The sequence below is a fragment of the Apodemus sylvaticus genome, chromosome 10 (assembly GCF_947179515.1).
Source record: "Apodemus sylvaticus chromosome 10, mApoSyl1.1, whole genome shotgun sequence".
NCBI classification, from domain to species: Eukaryota; Metazoa; Chordata; class Mammalia; order Rodentia; family Muridae; genus Apodemus; species Apodemus sylvaticus.
This window is the reverse complement of record NC_067481.1, coordinates 21,856,421-21,879,756: the sequence shown is the minus strand read 5'-3', so window position 1 is coordinate 21,879,756 and position 23,336 is coordinate 21,856,421. Positions and strand designations below refer to the sequence as shown.

The 23,336-nt window shown below is 46.7% G+C and overlaps 2 protein-coding genes across 2 annotated transcripts in view; one reads left to right on the top strand and one right to left on the bottom strand.

Annotated features, from left to right (window-relative positions):
• The window catches only part of Retreg3 (reticulophagy regulator family member 3), a 20,457-nt gene extending 6,469 nt beyond the window's left edge, over positions 1-13,988 (bottom strand). Inside the window, exons 1-2 of the mRNA XM_052194669.1 lie at positions 13,643-13,988; positions 789-930 (exon numbers count right to left, since the gene is read on the bottom strand). Coding sequence (XP_052050629.1) covers positions 789-930; positions 13,643-13,881 — 381 coding nt within the window. The 5' untranslated portion in view covers positions 13,882-13,988. The remainder of the gene's footprint in view (positions 1-788; positions 931-13,642) is intronic.
• A 131-nt stretch (positions 13,989-14,119) lies between these two features.
• Positions 14,120-22,206, top strand: LOC127694247 (tubulin gamma-1 chain). Its single transcript, XM_052195744.1, has 11 exons — positions 14,120-14,354; positions 14,656-14,768; positions 14,974-15,141; positions 16,847-16,915; positions 17,719-17,798; positions 18,190-18,316; positions 18,516-18,602; positions 18,708-18,857; positions 19,234-19,386; positions 19,469-19,630; positions 21,820-22,206. The coding sequence occupies exons 1-11, from the start codon at positions 14,306-14,308 to the stop codon at positions 22,015-22,017; spliced, it is 1,356 nt and encodes a 451-aa protein (XP_052051704.1). The 5' UTR covers positions 14,120-14,305; the 3' UTR covers positions 22,018-22,206.
• The last annotated feature ends 1,130 nt before the right edge of the window (positions 22,207-23,336 follow it).

Below are 23,336 nucleotides of genomic sequence, written 5' to 3'. Positions count from 1 at the left end.
AAAAAGAAAGAAAGAAAGAAAGAAAGAAAGAAAGAAAGAACAAACGAACTGGAGAGATGGCTCAGCATTTAGGAGCACTGACTACTCTTCTAGAAGACCTGGGTTCAATTCTCGGCACCCATGTGGCAGCTAACAATAGCCTGTAACTCCAACTCTGGGTCCAATGTCCTATTTTGGCCTCTGTGCACATGAGGTACACATGTAGTACCCAGACAGAAAGGTGGGCAAAACACTTATTATTCAACTAATAAGAATAATTGGCCGGGCGGTGGTGGCGCATGCCTGTAATCCCAGCACTTGGAAGGCAGAAGCAGGCGGATTTCTGAGTTCGAGGCCAGCCTGCTCTACAGAGTGAGTTCCAGGACAGCCTGGGCTATACAGAGAACCCGTCTCGAAAAACCCAAATCCAAAAAAACAAACAAAAAAAGAATAAATTGATGCTGTCTCAGTCTGTTATACCAGCGACATCAGCGCAAGTGTCAGACAGCTGTGCCAGCATTAATGTAGTCACAGAAGGCAGAGGCCAGCTCTACAGGCCTACAGGTGAGGCATAAGCTTTTCTTGTCTTTTTGAGACAGCCCAGACTGTCCTGGAACTCACTATCTACCTGCCTTTGCCTCCTGAATGCTGGGATTAAAGGTGTGTACCAACACCCCTGGCCTGAGGCTTAAACTTTTCAAATGTCTCCTAAAGCAACTAATTCAGACTTCAAACAGTTCATCCCCAGCAATCCAAACTCCTCAAAATAAACAAACAACCCTAAAGGCAAAAATTCCCTTAACAAGTTACAAGTTCAAATTGTTGTAAATGCTACAAATCTTACCATTTATCTCAGGCCAAATCTTGTTCTTCCACTGGTCAATACAGACAATGATCATCAGGCTGAATGCAAGTAAAAACACAAAGCGAAGGGACGTCAGTGCGAAGAACCTAGAGGGAGAACAGAAGAGGCTCACTGAGGGATAAAGCCAGCTCAGAAAGACCCAGGTGCACGCCGGGCTGGGTGACCCAAATTCTAGTCCTAGGTTTTGGTGGTTGTTCACTTGTTAACTAGTTATATACCTGGTTAAGTCACTCCAATTTTGCAGACCCAAGCTATTTTCCTATGGAGACAGTAATTTCTTCTGTAAAAGTTAAGAGCTAAGTCAAATAACCTCCAGGAGACTCTTCCAACCTTTCAGTCTGTTCAGCAGGGACAAGTTGGGACGAAAGCGAGTATTTACTAAAGTGAAGCCCTAATACCAGTCAATAACTGACACATACAAATAACAAGGCATTTCACTTAATTAGGTTTGCTATTACAGATGAAAGGACTGAGCTGCCCCCTCAACCAAATGACTCAATTAAGGTCACACAGAAAGCCAACACTCAAGGTGTCTAAAAGGCACTTCAGGATTAGCACCAATACTCTTATAAAGAAACCCATAGGAAAGACCAGGTGTAGTGCTCCATGCCTTAACCCCAGCACTTGGAAGTGGAGACAGGATGATCACGGGTTTGAGGTCAACTTTATCTAAATTATGAGTCTGGGCCCAGTCTAGGCTATTTGAGACCCCACCTTGGGGACAGGTGGTGGTAGTTGTGGTGGTTAAAAAGCACATTGTTTTTGGAGAGGTCAGCATTACCCTGTTACTGAAGCTAGATATAAGCGAACGACAGACCGTATCCCTTATGATTACAGATGCAAACTCTTCAATAAAATATAAACAAGTTAAATTTAACAATATATTAAAAAATTATATAGCATAACCAAGTAGGATTTGTATTTGAGTGTGCATGGTATTGTTACATGGGAACACTCATACATGTATGTATTGTACATGGAGCATGCTGTCTCCATGCCCTCCATTTCTCTCTTCCCCATCGTAGTTCTCTTTGTTCCCCGAGTTTCACATCAACTGTCATGTCATAAATACATACATGATTTGATGCAGCCATCTACATTCTAAGAAGCACAAATGAGAGAAAGCATATGATACTCGTCTGAGACTGACTTACTTAATGTGAGTCTCCCCAACTGCATCAAGTAGGCACATGGAATCTCTATCACTCCAGACAGGCCTTCCAATACAGACCTGGCTGCCCTACAACTATGCAGTCTAGAGTGGCCTTAAGCTCACAGGGCCCTGCCTACCCCGCCTGAGTCTTGGGAGGAAAGGTGTGGCGCTCCACATTATCGTTTACAACAGGGTGTCTGTATCCAGAGCTCATCAACAGGAAAGACTTCTGGCCAGTGAGTTCCAGGGATCTGCCTGTCCCTGACCCCTCACTGGGGATACAGATGTGTGACCAGACTAGGCTTTTACATGAATGTTGGCGATCCATGATCAGGTCCTCGTGGTTGCATGTTGGGAACTTATTTAGCTTCCCATTCCCAAGTGGGGTTTATCTTACAACAGCAAGGGCCAGCAAAATCAATAAATGTAGCACAGCATCACCTCAATAAAATGAGGGGACTGGAAATGTAGCTCCGTTGGCAGAGTGCTTGTCTAGCATGCATGAAGACTATGGGTTCAATCCCCAGAACTGCAGAAACCAGATATACTAGTACATGCCTATAGCCATCTTTCCAGAATGCTCGTTTTTAAGAGCTGAGATCTTGTTAGGTTACCTTGGTTGGTCTCCATATTCTTGAGCTGAAGTAATCTCTTGTTTCAGCCTTCAAACCCTGAGACTATAATCATATACCATTGCACCAAGCAAGACACCGCTTTAAAGGTTGTAAGAGAGACAGAGAGAAGGCCTGGTGGGCAGAATCCCTGGTAGCAAAGTCTGAGAACCACAATCGGATCCCTGGAATCCACAGTGGAGGGAGAGGATTTTAGAAAGTTGACTTTTGACTTCCTCATGTAGACATCTACACCAGCAGGCACACAAACAAAAATCACAGACTTATATACAGTAACAGTCAACAAGACAAAAATTAGATCACACATACACACTTTTAATAATAATAATAATAAATTTAAATTAAAAATAAAATAAAATGACCATGAGTTTGATTCCCTAAACAGAACCATTATGTGAACTTTAATGAATCTGTTTCCTCATGCATAATATGATGCTAACAAGTCTTGAGCTAGGGATGTAGCTCAGCTGGTAAACTACTTGCCTTGCATGTATGAATAACCTAGTTTGATCCTCACCATTAAATAAAACCAGTATGGTAGCCAACACCTACACTTCCACCACTTGGGAGGTATAGGCCAAGAGGTTCAAAAGTTCAAGGTTATCCTTGCAACATTGTGAATTTGAGGACATGCTGGATTATGTAAGACCTTCTCTTTTTTAAAAAAGGAAAACAGCAGACTTAATCACTTATAAAATATCACATTTGATCCTGGCCAAAAAGCCAAGAAGAAAATGTAAGGCACCAGCCCCTGCCCAACAGATCAGCTGTTCCATTTCACAGTGGCACTAGGTATTAACACAGCAGCTAACCAAACAGGTGAAGATGACCAGGAGCTGGCCATAAGTCACCATTCTGGAATACCCTCAGCTCAATACTTGATTAATAATGTTATATAATCACACAACAAGCCTTACGGATAGAATTCTTACACTATAAAAAAAAAAAACAAAAAACAAAAGGCCAGGGATAGTGCTCAGCTGTAGGGCTGTCTGGGTATACAAAGGCCCGTCTTAGATCCTTAGCCAGGAGGGAAAAGGGGGACAATCCAAACAGCTTCACAAAGTTTAATACCACATTAGGCCCAAGAGAAAGTCTCAGAATAATAAAATATGCTGGACATGGAGGCACATGCTTTTTATCCCAGCACCTGGAAGACAGAGGCAGAGTCCAGCCTGGTTTACATGGTGAGTTCCAGGACAGCCAGACAAACCCTGTCTCGAAAAAAAAAAACAGTGAATTTTTTAAAAATTAAAAACTATGGTTGGAGATATAGCTCAGCAGTTAAAAGCATTGACTGCTCTTCTAGAGGTCCTGAGTTCAATTCCCAGCAACCACATGGTGGCTCACTTAAAAAACAAAACAAAACAAAACAAAACAAAAAAACCGCGGGGCAAGAGAGGTGGCTCAGTGGTTAAGAGCACCAACTGCTCTTCCAGGTCTTGAGTTCAATTCCCAGCAACCACAGGATAGCTCACAACCATCTGTAATGGGATCTGATGCCGTCTTCTGGTGTGTCTGAAGAGAGCAATGGTGTTCTCACATACATAAAATAAATAAATTAACCTTTTTAAAAAAATTAAATACAAGGCACTCAGACCAATTTCCAGACCAAAAGTAAAGAAGCCTTAGCTGAGCATATATGTGAAGACAAATGCACTCAGAGTAATTGCCACAGGAAATTCAGATTTTTGTCTACAGACATTTCTATGTAATAAACATCACTGCATACTACCTGCACACGTTTTAAAAATAAAATATATTAAAATGAAGGATGAAAGGAAATGAGATTCAGGAATCCAGTCACCAGTGACAACTCTATTCCAGTTTTCCTACCCACCACTTAAAGGGCACAATCACACATGAGATTAAAGAATGTTAACAGAGACAAACCAGAGAGCTGCCCCAGGTCATTCGTCTCCTCAAAGCCAGTACATTTTCCCAACAAATAAGCAACTTCAACAAGCCACACTAAGGGCTCTGCTCCCCAGTACTTGAAAGTAATCTCTGAGGGGCCAGCCAGGCTACAATCATCCCTTCCCATAGCACTGACTGCTGACAAGAAAAAACTCAGGCGAGAGGACGATGCTTAGCTCTCCTTTAGAGGGTCATTTTCCAGCCAGGCACAATAACACAATAACACATGCCTGTGAACCCTGCACTTGGGAGGTGAAGGCAGTAAGATCAAGAGTTCAAGATCGTCCTCAGCTATATAGTTTGCTGCCAACCTGGGCTACATGAGACCTTGTCTCAAAACAAACAAAAAATCATTTCTCCCAGATTAGACTATCTTACAGCAGCCTGTCACAACCCCTACTTTCCCATTCCCACTGCCTATACTTAACAAACAAATCTGAGGGTGTACTAGCCATGGACTCTCAGCCCAAGCACAGAGTAACAAAGGTGTGGCAGTGGGTACCTTTACTCCCAGGAGTTAGGAGGCAAAGGGAAGAGGAGCCACACAGGCCTCTGTGAGAAGTCAGGGAGAACCTGTCTCAAAGCAAATAAAAGAACAAAGTAATAAGGCATGTACCTCACAGAGTACAGTTGTGTGTGTTTACAATTATCATGGGACAAAGTAAAATGATAAGACAAGAAATAAGACAAGGAAGAGAGGGGAAACAAATGGTAAGAAACCCAGACAAGAGGAACTGGAAGAAAAGACATGGAGGCAAGGAGCAGGGGAGCATACCTATAATCCTAGCACTCAGGAGAAGCAGCAGGACGATCAACAGTTTGAGGCTAATCTAAACTATATAATGAAATCCTTCTAGAACACACACACACACACACACACACTCACACACACTCTTCAAACCACAAATCCACAAAGCTTGCTAAAATAGCATACAAAACACCTTCAGCAACTACAATCATCATAAAAACTTCCCAACTGAGCAAAAAGCACCTACAAATACAGCCAAATAGGAATATGCACACATGAACTCATCACCAGGGGACTGCCCTTACCCGTGTCTTATCATTACGGGCTCATCTATTTTTTTCTTAATGGTTTTTCCTTATTTCTAAGGCCAAGCATATTTGTTGGAGGATTAGAAAATCCAAGAAGGGTTGGAGAGATGGCTCAGGGCACTGACTGCTCTTCCAGAGGTCCTGAGTTCAATTCCCAGCAACCACATGGTGGCTCACAACCATCTGTAATGGGATCTGATGCCCTCTTTTGGAGTGTCTATAGACAGCTACAGTGTACAGTGTACACTGTACAGTGTACTCACATATAATAAATAAATAAATCTTTAAAAAAACTTTATTGAAACTATTAACACACAGAATCAGTGGAAGACCAGCAGCATGGCTCAGGATAAAGGCACTGGCCACCAACCGTTGCAACCTGAGTTCAAACCCTGGAACACACTGTAGGAGGAAAGCCAGACTCCCACAGGTTATCCTCTGACCTCCACATCTGTGCCCTTGAGCGTGTGCACACATACACAAGTAGGTACTGGAGAGATAGCTGAGTGGTTCAGAGTACTTGTTCATGCAGAGGACCTAGGTTGAATTCCCAGAACCAACATGGAGGTTCACAACCATCTGTAACTCCATTCCTGGAGAATCGGGCACTTTCTTCAGTCCCCTGAAGACATGAGGTAGATACATACTGTACTACATCATGCAGGCAGAAGAACCCTCACACACATAAAAGACTAGACTTAGTCAAGTCTAACAACAAACAAATATAAACAAACAAACCACCAAGATGTAAAATGTAGTGGTTTGAATGTTGTCCCCAATTTGTGGAACTATTTGGGAAGGATTATGAGGTGTGACATCCTGGAAGAGGTGTCACTGGGGATGGGCTTCAGAGTTTGCAAATCACATGCCAATCCCAGTGTCTCTTTCTCGTTATGCTGTCTTGTGGATCTGGACATAAAATTCTCAGCTACTACTTTAACACCATGCTTGTCTGCTTCTCAACTAACCATCTAAAATTGTAAGCAAGCTCCCAATTAAATGTTTCTAAGAGTTGCCTTGGTCATGGTGCCTCTTCACAGCTAGAAAACAGTAACTAAGACATATATACCTAATTTTAAAACTTGTACTTAATACATAAGCATGTTTTCTCATGGTGCAGGACCTTTAGTCCCAGCACTTGGGTTTTCAAGGTTAGCCTGGTCTACAAAGTGAATCCAGGACAGTCAGGGCTTGTTACACAGAGAAGCCCTATTTCAAAAAACAAAAACAAACAAACAAAAAATGATTACATTAAGGCTTGAGAGATGGCTCAGCAGTTAAGAGCACTGACTGCTCTTCCAGAGGTCCTGAGTTACAATTCCCAGCATCCACATGGTGGCTCACAACCGTCTACTATGAGATCTGGTGTCCTCTTCTGGCTGCAGGTATACATGTAAGCAGAACACTGTATACATAATAAGTAAATCTTTTTTTAAAAATGATTACATTAAGAGCTGGGCGGTGGTGGTGCACGCCTGTAATCCCAGCACTTTGGGAGGCAGAGGCAAGCGGATTTCTGAGTTCGAGGCCAGCCTGGTGTACAGAGTGAGTTCCAGGACAGCCAGAGCTATACAAAGAAACCCTGTCTCGAAAAAACCAAATCCAAAAAACCAAAAAACCAAAAACAAAAACAAAAATGATTACATTATAGATTACTACTTTTTTTTACCAAGTAGTGGTTGCATACACCTTTAACCTCAGCATTCAGGAAGCAGAAGCAGATGGATCTCTGTGAGTTCGAGGGCAGCCAGGACTACAGAATTGCAGGACAACCAGTGTTACACAGAGAAACTAGCTCTCAGAAAGACAACAAAAACAAAACACCACCACAAAAAAAAAAAAAAAAAACAACCAACCAACCAAACACAAAACCTAAGGTTGGGGATGTGGCTTAGAGCCACATGTACCAGGTCCTAACTGGGCTTAGTGGTAGCACCAGGGAGGTGGGGGAGAACTATCAGGAGTTCAAGGTAATTCCTGGCTGCATAAGGCAGCCTGGGCTACAGGAGACCCCACCTCAAAACAAAAAGCAAAACATACATGAATGAAACAAGCAAAAACAAACAACAAACAAAAAACCCAAAACTGGGCCAGTGAAACAGCTCAGAAAATAAAAGCAAATGCCAAGCGAGCCTGGTGACCTGACTGACCCTTGGACCCGACCGACCGACAGACAGCACAGACACACCAGGCTGGTGCCTGTCTACATTCATTCATTCTCTCTCTCTCCCCCTCCCCACGATATGAACATATATATAAGAATAAAAAAAAGAAAATAAGAAAGAGGAGCTGCACTACACAACATGAAACACAAACCTCTGACCTTACCTGTAATTAAATAAGTAAAACATTAGATCATGAAGTATTCATTATTTTTTATAACACCATAAGATTTGCCCTTTTTTTAAAGTGCCTGATTCAATGATTTGGAGTATATTCAGAGTTGTACAACTGTCACCATTATCTAACTTCAGGGAATATTTATCAACCTCAATAAACGAATCCCCATTATCAGTCACTCCCTGTCCCCTCTGTCCCCAGAAGAGGTGCTGACTACTTTCTAGAAAAGCCATCCAACGTTGGCTTCTATCAATCATGTCAGTTTTCTCATATATTCCCAAGAATTAAACATTATCAGTTCTTAAAACTTAATACACAGGCAGAGTGGTATACAACTTTGATATCAGTACTCAGGAAGCTAAACCAAATCTCTGAGTTCTAGGGCATCTGTCGCTACATACTGAATGAGACCCTGTCTCAAAATAAAACTTAGTAAGCAGAAATTGGTAACACAACTTGACTTCTATTTATTTCTTAATTTATCCTATGTGTATGAATGTTTCACCCGCATGCATGCACCATGCACCTGCATTCACATGCACTACATGCCTGCCTGATGGTCCCCAGGACTGGAGATGCTGTGAGCTACCATGTGGATGCTGGGAATCAAACCTAGTTCCTCTGTAAAAACAAAAGCTCTTGATACCCGAGCCATCTCTTCAGCCACTACACTTGAATTTTTAAAATACCAGTGACAGTAAAGTTTTACATACCCACTGTTTTTCCTTTATGGAAAGGAAGGTGTCAAGACAGTCTCATGTAGCCCAGGATGGCCTAAAACTCACTAGATAGCTGAGGATGACCTTTAACTCTTCTTCTCTTTCTGTCTGTCTGTCTGTCTGTCTGTCTCTCTCTCTCTCTCTCTCTCTCTCTCTCACACACAGACACACACACACACACACCTGGATTATGGGCTTGCACCACTCCATGTGGATTTTCCTTTTGTAAACTGTCCTTTTATTTGTTAGGGGCTAAAATCCAATTAAACTGTCACACCAAATAAAATGTATTCCTTGGAATAGCTATTTGGTGTTCAAAAAGACCATGAGAAATCCTAGAAATGAGTAGTTTTCTAGGAGTTAACTACAGCAGGGACTGGGCGGTGGTGGCGCATGCCTGTAATTCCAGCACTTGGGCGGCAGAGGCAGGCGGATTTCTGAGTTCGAGGCCAGCCTGGTCTACAGAGAGAGTTCCAGGACAGCCAGGGCTATACAAAGAAACCCTCTCTGGGAAAAAAACAAAAAAAACAAAAAAAAACAAAACAAAACAAAAAAAACTACAGCAGGGATCTCCAGTAGTAACAGAAGCCAGAGTCTGTTATGTAAATTATAATAGTTTGCCTAGTACACAGGAGGCCCTGGGTTCAATCCACAGTAACACACACAATCGTAAACAATGACAACACATCTATCAAAGAAGATGCTATTTCTGGGTTCCTTTGTTATTACAGAGCACACTTGTCTCTGTGGCACTTCAGAACAAAGCATCCTATTCTATAGGGACAGGGAGCCTGTTATTGTGCAACACTGTGACTGCCTAGTTAATGAGCCAGTAAATGAAAAGAAAAAAAAATTAACCCAATCTATATCACATAATGATAGCTGCTGCTTGCAGGGGGTGGGAGGGGGGGGAGACAAAAAGAAAAAAAAGAAAAAAAAAGTGAAACCAGCTAGCTGCTAATGACCCACCCGCCCCTTAAACAAAGAAAGCGCCAACCTCACAATTACAGACAAAACTCATGCAAGGCTAGCTGCAGAGCTCAGAGATAAAGAGTCTGCCTAGCATTTATGAAGCCATAGGTTTAATCCCAGCATCAAAACAAACAAATGACTAATCCACCTTTAAGGCAAAGAGAGGCAAAATAATTAGCAGCCTGCTAGGTTACCAACCAGACAAGAGAGCTCTCCCTACCAGTGCAATAGACTCCCAAAAGGAGAAAGAACCGATCATCAGAAACACTTGTCAATCAGTTTCAAAGTTTGCCTTCTTTTTGAGACAGTCCATGTAGTCCCAGCTAGTCTTGATCCCACAGAGGTCTGCCTCCTGGGTGCTGGGGCTTGCAGCACTCTGGTTCCACAATGTTTTTTCTTTTCCATGCAGAATAAATGTCTCTATTGAAATGGGTTTTCCTTGCCATTTAAAGGAAAACTAAAATCTGAAAATGTTTACTTTTCTAAACATCTCCAGAACTCATTAAAGAGGAGGAGGAGGAGGAGGAAGAGAAGAGGCTGGGTGGTGCTGCACTCCTTTAATCCCAGCAGTTGGAAGACAAGAGGCAAGTGAGTCTCTGAGTTCAAGGCCAGCCTGGTGTATAGATCCAGAGTTCCAGAACAGCCAGGGCTACACAGAGAAATCCTGTCCTTAGGGAAAATAAAGGGGATGGGGAGTGGGGGTGGTAACACGCTCTCCCTCCCATTTCCTATTGGTTCTTAGTTAGATTCTAACTTTGTAAGTAAGAACTGCTGTATACCTTTAATCACTTCTCAACTCACTTTTAATTTTGTTTGGGGAAAAAAAACATTTTTAAAAATTCATTCGAATAACACAGTCCATAATCCCAGACCCCTCTGAGTAAAGAAGAGTTAATACCCGTAAGATAGGTGACTGTGAATTCCCAAGAATTAACAGCGCATCAGCTGTGGGTTGTGCTCATGTCCCCAAAAACCACCTAGAATCCTAGGGACAATGCTGGAAAGGCGCGACACAGTCTATAACCACCTATGAGCTCTGTGCTGTTCTGTGCAGGGCCGGCGCCTGTGCACCTCCAGGGCCCCTTTACCCCCATGCTCCCTATCTCCTATCAGCCCGATCAAAGTTCCTGGAACCTGTCCTTTCCTGATCCTTCCATGATGCATGCCTGCTGACTTTCATGGTCTCCCCTAGGATCATTCATCTGCAGATGGGGGAGATTAATGAAAAAGTAAGCTTTTAAAGGGAGGCCATTATTGTCCTAAAGACAGTAACAGATCAGGGACCAGAAGTGATGTGAGTTACAAGATTTTTGACAAGATCACCCTAATTTCTCTAGAACCGGAGAAGGGACACCCTGGAAATACACGGTGACATCCTACCACATGGATTTCTGTTATGAACCTATTGTGTTTAAAAAGTAAGAGGGCATATTCAGAGGTACAAGGAAAACTACACCAGAGAATGCACAACACTAAAAGCACTATGTGCCCTGAATTTAGAGGACTTGAAAAAAAATTCTTTCAGAGAGAGAGAGAGAAAGAGAGGGAGGGAGGGAGGGAGGGAGGGAGGGAGGGGTCAGAGGACAGCACACAGGAGCTGGGTCAGGGGTCAGTTTTGGAGGTGAGCTCCATTACCCTAAGGTGGACTCCAACACTCAGGAGACTTTTTTGTGCTACTAATTTTCTGACACATCAAAATCCACCTCGGCTTTTGAAGCATCATTATTCCTAATAAATAATGAGACACATTTCAGATTTGTTGTTTCTGACCTTAGTGGCGCTTCTTCAAACCGTTGGAAATCTAAACAGTCATTCTTTACTTACCTAAGTGAAAGAAATGTCAACATCACAGACACTACTGATGAGAGAACTATGTTTATTTAATCCTCAAACTTCAAAGGAAGCTCATTCGCCCAAAACCATTCCATGAATGCCAATGTCTATTTTACCCCCTTGGACCGTCATTCTATCTGTACCCTTCACAAGGTCTGAGTCCCCCCTCTGTAAGGGACAAGCTCAACTGTCCTGTAAGTCTAAACCCCTCATTGTGGTAGATCTCTCCCCACCTCCTGTACTGTGGCTACACAGCAGGCAAACTACCAGGAAATGCCAGAGAGAAACATCAGTCCCAATTTTTAAAAGGTCCAAAGCACAAGAGGGGTCTGAGAAAGATTCTAAACACAGACTTAGCCTGAGTAAACATTGTTGGTACAGCACAGGGGCCAGTGTCAATAGTCCCAATCTTCACAAGCTGGGAGCAGGAAGATCAGAAGTTCAAGGCCTTCTATGTAGAGTGGATATATGGAACCAAAAAAGAATACACTGTTGAGGACCAGCAAATACTGTTGCAGTTATAAAATGTGTTCCAGAGAGAGATGGCTCAGTGGCTAAGAGCACATAAGGCTCTTCCAAAGAAGTTCAGGTCCCAGCACCCACACTGGGCAGCTCACCTATCTCCAGCTCCAGGGGGATCTAATGTCTCTAGCCTCCACAAGTACCCGCAATTCAGACACATACTCTGTCACCACTACCCCTACACTCACTCTCTCTCCCTCTCTCTCTCTCCCCCCCCCCTCTCTCACACACACACACAGGCAATTAAAATAATAAAAACAAATCTTTAAAAACATGTTTCATCAGCCAGACATACTGGCGAACTCCTTAAATCCCAGCACTTGAGAGACAGAAGCAGGTAGGTCTCTTAAGTTTGAGGTCAGCCTGGTCTACAAACAGAGTTCTAGGCTTGCTAGGGCTATGTAATGAAACCATAACTCATTAAAAAACAAAAACAAAAACAAAACAAACAAACAAAAAGGTTCAGTCAGAACTGCCCATGATGTCCACCTGAAGCCCACGTTCTAAAAGCTGGTTTAATAAACATTGATTTCTTTTTCCTGGAGGTTATGCCTGGACAAATACTAACAATGGGGAGGAAGCTGGTATCTGAGGTCAAGAAAGAAGCATTACCAAAAATAGATGATAGTGGCCTTTAGTGTAGCTTCACTGCTAGAGCCCTTGCCTAATACACACAAGGTTTCGGGATAAAGCTCCAGAACCCCAACACACACACACACACTCAAACACACACACATACACACACCACTTTTGTTGTTTCAGGCTTAGTCAAGATAGTTTCATCTCTTCTGGTAGTAGAGGCCTCAGTGATGTGTCAGTTCCCTTGGAATTTGATCAGTTTTATGGTTATTAATAAACCCAAACCATGGTTGGTAGACTCCATGAAGCCCAAACTCCTCCTAGGTGCTTTCCCAGGGAATGAAACACAACACTTTTACATAAAGCCACTTGTCCAGCTAAAGGAACTCAAGGCTCTCTCGGACAACCCCAAACCCCTTGAACTTCAAACCACTGGCTATGGGCTTTCTAATTTGTTGGGAGATGAGCTGCAATCCTAAGTGGATCTGAAAGATGAAATCCCGTCACTGTTTTGTAATTCTACTTTTCTTTCAAGCTGAAACTCCATATGGACTTCACCAACTTGACTGGGTGAGACAGTATCTAACATGCTAATCCATGATAACCGGCTCAAGCTTGTTTTCCTCCTCACACCCATGGATATGCCACTTTTCAAGCCCTTCTGCCTCTCCTCCCACCGTAAGTTAAAATCTCTGGGAAGCACCACACTGGGGGCACGCAAGGGAAACGGAGGAAATGGTCTCAAAGTGAAATCACTTTCTCTAGCTAACAGGAGGCACTCCGGCTTACTGCGAGCAGCGACACGGGATGTTACCAAAAGCTCGTGGAGAGTGTCCCGGGCGAAGGTGGGGGCGTGGGGACGGCGGGGATGACCGGGAAGGCCCTGCGAGCACCCGGGGTGCCAAAGCCTGGAGGCAGGCTGGATGTAGGGGAAAGTGAAGCATCATTAGGCAAGTATGAGAAGCAATCTGAGCGGAGAAAGAAGACAGGGCAGCGCAGGGAAGGTGTGATAGACCCCCAGAGCGAGCTGACGAACTCCCGCCTAGTAGGGTGAGCGAGGGTCCGGGTCTCTCACCAGAACGCCGCGTTCAGCCCCAGGCACCACAGGGCGCTCCTGGCCGGCCGCTCCCACACCAGGGCTGCCTGCACCCGGCTCAGCAGAGGCTCGTAAGGGCCCAGCACCTCCACCAGGGCCCGCTGCGCCGCCTCAACCTGCTGGTCGCGCTCCCAGGAGCCGGACATAGCTCGGCGGTCCCTGAAAGCCAACCCCGAAGCTGGGCCCGGGGCCGCGGCCACCCCTTCAGCCTCCTCCATCTCCCCTCCAGCAGCCACAACATCCGGGGCCACGGCCCGGCAGTCACAATAACACCAACTGCGCAGAAGCGCGATTTGGCTGCGGCGGGGCGGAGAAGAGGCGGTGAGGGCGGGGGGACTGGGTAAGCCGGTTCATCCCACGCGCGCATGCGCATAAGCTCCTGGGCGCATTCCCTAGACGGAAGAGAACGCTGCGTCAAAATACGTTCCCGCGCAGGGCGCAATTCGGAGTCGCGCACGCGCAACCTGCACCACTGAAGCCCAATGGAGGAGGAAATTCCATCTGCAGAGCTTAGCTCCCATTGGAGCGCAGAAAGATCAGGGGTGGAGCAGATTGTCTAGCGCCTGCGTCTTGCGGGCGAGCGGGCAAGCGGTCGGCGGCGCTGCTGGCGGGAGAGACTGCAACGCCGATGTCTGAGGAGCGATGCCGAGAGAAATCATCACCCTACAGTTGGGCCAATGCGGCAATCAGAGTGAGCGAACCTCCAGACCCTCTGCCTGCCAGGTTCCTTAGGTCCAATAGGCCCTCACAATAAGGTCATAGATTCGGTCTGTCCCCAGAATCCTGGTTCTCCCCCACAAAGGCGATCCCCAGCCCTGTACCCAACTATCCGAAGCCAGTGGACCCTCCCCTGTCCAGTCGCCGGCCTAGACACTAAGGCGTCCCAAGGCTAATCTAGATCCCTAGATCCAGGGCGTTCAATGTCCCACTGGCTATTTGGAACCTACCCAGACCCACGTATCCTTTTTCTTCTTCTCCCGCCTCCCTCTCAGTTGGGTTCGAGTTCTGGAAACAGCTGTGTGCTGAGCATGGCATCAGTCCTGAAGGCATCGTAGAGGAGTTCGCCACCGAGGGCACTGATCGCAAGGACGTCTTTTTCTACCAGGTGCCGCCCCAACCCCACTGACTTGACCAGGAGAACCCTGGGAACCTGAAAGGACTAGCAGGGACCTGCTGGGAATCTCACTGGGCAGATGGGAACAGAAGAGCTGTCTTGAGGGAGGGCCTGCAGGAGCCAGACTTGGGAGGATTCAGGACTTGACTCATTGTGGTCCTAGCTCATTGGGCCTATCCTGGTTTCCCTTTGACAGGCAGATGATGAGCATTACATCCCCCGGGCTGTGCTGCTGGACCTGGAGCCCCGGGTGATCCATTCCATCCTCAACTCCTCCTATGCCAAGCTCTACAACCCGGAGAACATCTACCTGTCTGAGCACGGAGGAGGGGCTGGCAACAACTGGGCCAGCGGATTCTCCCAGGTCATTTGCTGTTCCGCTGCAGGGCTCTCAGCTCCGTGGGTGGGCATGAGCCCTGTGATTTTCCTACAGATGAAACTAGGTCAGAGATGTGTGAGTGCAGAACGGGATAGCCACGGCTCCAGGAGCTAACTGGAACGCTAAGAACCCATCCTAGCTAGTGCTTTGTTGCAAGTCTTTTAAATACTTTATGTTAGCTCTGTCTAGCTAGTGCTTTGTTGCAGGCCTTTTAAATACTTTATATGTTAGCTTGGTAAACCTCAGACTAACCCTAGAAGTATAGGTACAATGGGTTTATGATCTTTCATCTACCCTTTCAGACTCAAAATAAAACTCTGAAACCAAAGATATTTCAAGCTTGGCTAGGTAAAACCAAAGCTCAATGGAGAAGGCTATGTTGATGTTTCTAGTCAACTTATTGTCCTCACTCTGATAACACACCTCTGTCCTCCACGGTTGTTATTAGTATTATTTATTTTGCAGGTTCTAGGGATGTGTTAAACATCACATACTAGACAAACAGACTGCTGAGCTGTACATCCCCAGCCTTGATGTGACCTTTTTGTTAAATATGAATATATTTATTTATTTTGAGAAAGTTTCTCTGTGTAGCCCTGCCTGTCCTGGAACTCACTGTATAGACCAGGCTAGCCTCAAATACACAGACACCCACCTGCCTCTGCCTCCCAAATGCTGAGATTAAAGGCGTGCACCACCACTGCCCAGCTAATATGCAATTTATATTTGTATACACAAAACTACTTTTAAGAACCTGAAGTATTTTGATTTCTAACAATATCTGGCCCCGTGAATATTAAATAGTGGAGCATGGGCCTGTGTTTTACTTTCAGTTAGGAAACAGATAGATAAATCTTCCTGAAGTCACATAACGAGGTAGACATATGCTATAATGGTAGAGGTGACTGTACATGTGGCTCAGTTGGGAGAATACTGGTCTAGTATGTATGAAGCTTTGACTTCAGTCCTTAACACTGCATAAAACTGGGCAGAACAGTTTATACTGGAGATAGACGCAAAATACAGGATGTCAGGGTTATCCTCAGCTAAAGGGAAATTGATGCCAGCCTTTGCTATATGAAGCCCTGTCTCAAAAAAAGTAAAATAAAATAAAATGTAGAGCCCTTCTTAGCATAAGCAAGGTCCTGGACTCCAGTGATTCAAAGCTATATGTGAACAGATCATCTTGATTGGTTGTTCTTGCTTGTAACCAATGTTGTACCTCTCAGTGCAAAGCAAGGCAGCCATGATGCATATAAGAATCAAGGGTGGAAAGCCGGGCGGTGGTGGCGCACGCCTGTAATCCCAGCACTCTGGGAGGCAGAGGCAGGCGGATTTCTGAGTTCGAGGCCAGCCTAGTCTACAGAGTGAGTTCCAGGACAGCCAGGGCTATACAGAGAAACCCTGTCTCGAAAAAACCAAATCCAAAAAAACCAAAAAAAAAAAAGAATCAAGGGTGGAGAGCTGGAGAGATGGCTCAGCAGTTAAGAGCACAGAGGTTTTGAGTTCAAGTCCCAGCAACCACATGGTGGCTCACAACCATCTGTCATGGGACCTGATGGCCTCTTCTGAGTCATGCAGGCATACATGTAGAGTGCTCATATGCATAGACATATGCATGGGTGGCTACTTTGAAGTCATTTCCTGTCCCTTGTTGTGTCCCACCTCACCCTTCTCCACATCTGTCCAGGGAGAAAAAATCCATGAGGACATTTTTGACATCATAGATCGGGAGGCAGACGGCAGTGACAGTCTAGAGGTGAGTGTCCCAGGAATGTCAGTGGAGCTGGACATGTGGAGACTTGGCAGTGCCCTTTAGAAATCCCCTGTTAGGGGCCATTGAAATGACTGAGCAGGTGATGATGCTTGTGTTCAAGCTTAACAGCCCGTGATAGAGAGAACTGGGGCTGGAGAGATGGCTCAACAGGTAAGAGCACTGACTGCTCTTCCAGAGGTCCAGAGTTCAACTCCCAGCAACCACAGGGTGGCTCACGACCATCTGTAATGGGATCTGACGCCCTCTTCTGGTGTGTCTGAAGACAGCTTCAGTGTACTCTCACATACATAACCCTGCACACGCGCACACACAAATTATAATAATTTTTTTAAAGCTACCTATTCGGTACAAGATCAACTCATTTATCCTTTGGGTTGGACAGAAGCCACTGAGCCTTATTGAAGAGAGGGCAGAGTCTCCTAGGCAATGAGGGGACTTGGGAAGACAAGCGCCCAAGACATTGTGGGATGTGTGTAGTTGGATGTCGGGACTGGAGAGATGGCTGGTGTGGCTCAGAGCACTTCCTCCTCTGGTACAGCATCTGGGTGTGGTTCCCAGCACCCAGCATGGTGGTTCACAGTCATCTCTAACTCCAGTTCCAGAACATCTGATACCCTCTTCTGACCTCCACAGGCACCAGGCACACACATGTATGCACACATATGTGTGTACATAGGCATGTACATGCATGCAGGCAGGCACGTAAAATAAAAAACAAGCTTAAACTTTTTAGACTAAATCCTGTCACCAGACACCGAAACGCTTCTAGCCCCTTTCTTACCCAGGGATTTGTGCTGTGTCACTCCATTGCCGGGGGGACAGGCTCTGGCTTGGGCTCCTACCTCTTGGAACGGCTAAATGACAGGTAAGCCTGTGTTCGTGGGACTGGGTGAAGATGGGTCCTTTCTCTGTTTCCTAAGGCACTTGGGGCCCAGCAGACATAGCTCCCTGCGCACTGTAGCCCTTCTATTCCCTCCGACTGTGAGGAAACTGAGGTACAAGGGAGAAACTTAATACTACTCGCAGAGCTCAGAGCCCAGGATGTAGGCCCTGCTTTGAACGACCAAGGAATGTGTCCGGGTTTGGAACCTAGGATTTTACAGTGTCTCTTCCCTTGCCCTTTTAGGATTTATCCTTTCAAAAACTACATCCTCCTGTTCTACTGCTTTTGGCCCGACTCTACTTTTCCTATTCGCGGACAAATGCTCCGTTCACCAAATCTCTAATCTGTTGCCCTCTTCTCCCAACCCCACCAGGTACCCCAAGAAACTGGTGCAGACATACTCCGTGTTCCCCAACCAGGACGAGATGAGTGATGTGGTGGTCCAGCCCTACAACTCGCTCCTCACGCTAAAGAGGCTGACCCAGAATGCGGACTGTGTGGTGAGGCCTGAATTCTTGGTCCTGCTCCCTTCTCCCACCCCACCCCCAGCCATCTTCATTCTGAGCTCTCTTGTGCCATAAGCTTGAGAAAGGCCCTTTGGCGTGAGTGTTTGCACCCGTTAGGCTCAAGGCGAGACTCAGACCAAGCTCCCGATGTTCTTGTCTTCATTAATCTTCAACGCTTTGCTCTCCCTTCTAGGTGGTGCTGGACAACACGGCCCTGAACCTGATCGCCACAGACCGCCTGCACATCCAGAACCCATCCTTCTCCCAGATCAACCAGCTGGTGAGTCCCACTTGTGGAATGCAAGCCCTCTCTCTCTGGGAGGGGGTCGTCAGAGGAGGGGCGTTCCACCTCCATCAAGTCCCATAACGCAGTGTCTGTTCCCAGGTGTCCACCATCATGTCAGCCAGCACCACCACCCTGCGCTACCCTGGATACATGAACAATGACCTCATCGGCCTCATCGCCTCGCTCATTCCCACCCCCCGGCTCCACTTCCTCATGACTGGCTATACCCCCCTGACCACGGACCAGTCAGTAAGCGCTCCCTCAGGGTCCCTTTTCTTCCAGGAGCTGCTCTCTGCAGCTTTGCTCCCTCCTCCCGTCCCCAGGTTCTGTCCTCAGGGACGGACTCTGCCACCAGCCTGTGGCCCTGTCTCTGCTTTCTGCTACCTTTGGCTCCTGCAGGAGCAGTGCCTACTGGGATCTGTTGCTGCTCACTGCTCAAGGGCATGGCATTGGTGACCCGAGAGCCATGACCCTAATCCCATGACAGAGACTCAGCCCAGACCTGCTCTAAAGACAGTCCCCAGAGTCCATGCCACCTGCCTGCTGATGGTGACAGAGTCGCTCTTCTCTCTCCGTGCATCTCTGGGTTGCCCCCTGACTGCTCACCTGGTCCCTATTCCCTCAGGTGGCCAGTGTGAGGAAGACAACGGTCCTGGATGTCATGAGGCGCCTGCTGCAGCCCAAGAACGTGATGGTGTCCACAGGCCGGGATCGTCAGACCACCCACTGCTACATCGCCATCCTCAACATCATCCAGGGAGAGGTGGACCCCACCCAGGTAAGGGAGGCTCCTACACCCTACCCTCGGGCCCACAGGGCAGAGAAGCAACAACTACCTACCACCTCTCTGCCCACCCCAGGTCCACAAGAGCCTGCAGAGGATCCGGGAAAGGAAATTGGCCAACTTCATCCCCTGGGGCCCAGCCAGCATCCAGGTGGCCCTGTCCAGGAAGTCTCCCTACCTGCCCTCAGCCCACCGGGTCAGCGGACTCATGATGGCCAACCACACCAGTATCTCCTCGGTGAGCAGAGTCTCCTGTTATCTTTGTGTTCCTGGGACTCGAACCCAGGGCCTCTGGAATGGTAGGCAGCTCTTCCTGCTCTGAGCCACACCCCGAGCTCCTGGTCTTTGGCCACTCTGCTCTGCTCCCTGCCATCGGCAGCTTCCCCTACTCTGTGTCCTGCTGGAGGCCATTCTGAAGCTCTCCACTCTCCCACTATGAGCTGCTGGGCATTACCCACCATCTCCGTTCCTTCCTCTCCCACTCCTGCCTAGCCTCTGACTGGAGACTAACTATCTTAGTCAGGGTTTCTATTCCTGCACAAACATCATGACCAAGAAACAAGTTGGGGAGGAAAAGGGTTTATTCAGCTTATACTTCCACGTTGCAGCTCATCACTAAAGGAAGTCAGGACTGGAACTCAAGCAGGTCAGGAAGCAGGAGCTGATGCAGAGGCCATGGAGAGATGTTTCTTACTGGCTTGCTTCCCCTGGCTTGCTCAGCCTGCTCTCTTATAGAACCCAAGAATACAGACCAGAGATGGTACCACCCACAAGGGGCCCTCCCCCCTGATCACTAATTGAGAAAATGCCTCACAGTTGGATCTCATGGAGGCACTTCCCCAACTGAAACTCCTTTCTCTGTGATAACTCCAGCCTGTGTCAAGTTGACACTCAAAACCAGCCAGTACAATTGACAAATGTCCAATATCTTTAAAATTCAAAATCTTTTAAAAATTCAAAGTCTCTAACTATGGGCTCCACTAAAATACTTTCTTCCTTCAAGAGGGAAACATCAGGGCACAGGAACAACCAAAAGCGAAACTCAAAACTCCAATGGTTCAATGTCTGGGATCTAACTCACGATCTTCGGGGCTCCTCCAAGGGCTTGGGTCACTTCTTCAGTCCTGCCCTTTGTAGCACACAGTTTGTCCTCTAGGCTCCAGCTGCCTGTACGCCACTGTTGCTGCTGTTCTTGGTGGTCGTCACATGGTACTGGCATCTCCAAAACTCCACTATTTTCCACTGTAATTAGGCTTCACCAATAGCCTCTCATAGGCTCTCTTCATGGTGACAAGCCTCTGCTCCTATGCATGACCCCTTCAAGTCTTGGGCCATCAATTGCAACTGAGGCTGCACCTTCACCAATGGCCTTCTGTGGCCTCTCACTGTGCCAAGAGCCTCAGCTGCTCTTCATGACCCCTTCATGCCTTCAAAACCAGTACCGTCTAGGTGACTCTTACACAGTACCAAATCCAGCCACAGCACAAAATACAACTGTGGCTATCTCTGGAACACACTCTGTGCTCTCAGAAAACACTTCCAAGAGGATTTCATCTCAGTGATGCTGGTCTCTTCTTAATCACCGCTCATTTCTTAGCTCCAGCTAACCAGCATCAATAGTCCCAGTAACACAAAGGTTTGCTTTAGTGGTTCTGGTATCTTGTTACTTACAGCTGATTCTTCAGCCCCAGCTAACCAAAACCACAGAATCTTCACAATCAAAACATGGCCACTTTTAGAGTCTTTAATCTTCCCTCTGAAATTTCACAAGCCAGGCCTCCATCTTCTGCACTGTTTGTAATATTGTCTTCCAAGCTCCTACAGAACTTTCCACAGCTTTTCTAGCTCAAAGTTCCAAAATCCTTCCACAATCCTCCCCAAAACATGGTCAAGTTGTCACAGGAATACCCCACTACGCTGGTACCAATTTGTCTTAGTCAGGGTTTCTATTCCTGCACAAACATCATGACCAAGAAACAAGTTGGGGAGGAAAGGGTTTATTGAGCTTACACTTCCACATTGCAGTTCATCACTAAAGGAAGTCAGGACTGGAACTCAAGCAGGTCAGGAAGCAGGAGCTGATGCAGAGGCCATGGAGGGATGTTCCTTACTGGCTTGCTTCCCCTGGCTTGCTCAGCCTGCTCTCTTATAGAACCCAAGAATACAGACCAGAGATGGTACCACCCACAAGGGGCCCTCCCCCCTGATCACTAATTGAGAAAATGCCTCACAGTTGGATCTCATGGAGGCACTTCCCCAACTGAAACTCCTTTCTCTGTGATAACTCCAGCCTGTGTCAAGTTGACACTCAAAACCAGCCAGTACACTAACCAACCATCCCTTGGTTCCCTGGCTCTCTGGAGTGGTCTGTTTCTTGATTTCCTTGTGACCCCGCCCCCCACCCCCGCTCTCCCTCTGTGCCCTTAGCTCTTTGAACGAACCTGCCGCCAGTTTGACAAGCTGCGGAAGCGGGAGGCCTTCATGGAGCAGTTCCGCAAGGAGGACATCTTCAAGGACAACTTTGACGAGATGGACACCTCCAGGGAGATTGTGCAGCAGCTGATTGACGAGTACCATGCGGCCACACGGTCAGACTACATCTCCTGGGGCACCCAGGAGCAGTGAGTCCCCAGGACAGGGACCCTCATCTGCCTTATTGGTCAGCCCAGGCCCTGCCTGGCTGACTACCCCTCAGAACACAGATCAGGGACCTCACAAATCACTTGCATACACATGCACTGTCTGTTGGCTTGGGGTGGGTTTACGTCTTCTCCGAGAGTATTTATCTTTAATAAAGCACTGGATGTAAATCAAGCCACCCACTGGTCTCTGAATTCACGCTTGGGAGCAGCGGGTGGAGGTGACTATTTCTGCATCACTGCCAGTTTCCCTCTGCACTCCAGCATCTTCCACTCTGGGCAGAAAGCCGCCTCCAGCTTTGCCTTTGGCCTATTTCTGGAGGACACAGATGGCTCTTGACCCTGCTGGAATTCCTTTCCAGAATAAAAGGAACTACAGATAAGATCTTTTTCTCTGTCCAGCCTCCTCTGGCCTCAGTTCCTCCACACTGTATCACATGAACAACCCTCCACAGGCATATTTGCACACTGGAGTGTCCTGTTTGCAACAGCATGCCTGGGGCCACCACACTTACCTACCTCTAGCCCCTAACCAGGGAAGTCAGCCTATATGCCTTCCAGCTCTGGCCAGTACTGAAGAGCCAGTCCCGGAGAGCTTTGACTGGAGTCTACGGACATCAGGAGATTGAGTCCAATGTCCAGACTAGCAGAGTCAAAACTGGGTCCGTTTCTGTTCTCAACAGGTCTTCATGTATATAAAGTTTTTATTACGTTTTAATCCTTTTGGATGTAATTATGAGTATGTATGAGCCTTGGGGTAAGTGTGGAAGTCAGAAGATAACTTGGGAGAAGTTTCCCACCATGTGGGTCCAGGGAACAGAAGTTAGGTTGCCAGACTCAAGGGCTAGCCGCTTTGCCTGCCAAGCCATTTCACCGCCCTGGTTTTTTGTTGTTTTTGTTTTTACTTTATTTATTTTTGATGTATGGCTGTTTTAGCTGTGTGTGTGTGTGTGTCTGTGTGTGTGTGTCTGTGTGTGTGTGTATATACCATGTGCATGTAGTACTGGCAGAAGCCAGAAGAGGGTGCCAGGTTCCCTGGAACTAGACTTACAGACAGTTGTAGGTTGTGAGCTGCTATGTTGGTGCTGGGAAGAGAACCCAAGTCCTCTGGAAGAGCACCAGTTATTTAAAAGCCCAGTGAGGGGAAGATCACAGACAAACAGTCCTGCCGGGGTGTGGTTGTTTGCCTTCAATCCCAGCACTTGAGAGGGAAATAGGCAGATCTCTGACTTGGAAGCCAGTCTGATCTACAGAGTGAATTACAGCATAGTCAGGGCTACACAGAGAAACCCTGTCTCAACAACA

What these genes read in the sequence shown, in the direction of transcription:
- LOC127694247 (XM_052195744.1), top strand. Translation starts at nt 14,306, where the DNA reads ATGCCGAGAGAAATCATCACCCTACAGTTGGGCCAATGCGGCAATCAG. An exon ending in GGGCCAGCGGATTCTCCCAG is followed by an intron (nt 15,142 to 16,846) that starts GTCATTTGCTGT and finishes ACATCTGTCCAG; the next exon opens with GGAGAAAAAATCCATGAGGA. An exon ending in ACGGCAGTGACAGTCTAGAG is followed by an intron (nt 16,916 to 17,718) that starts GTGAGTGTCCCA and finishes TTTCTTACCCAG; the next exon opens with GGATTTGTGCTGTGTCACTC.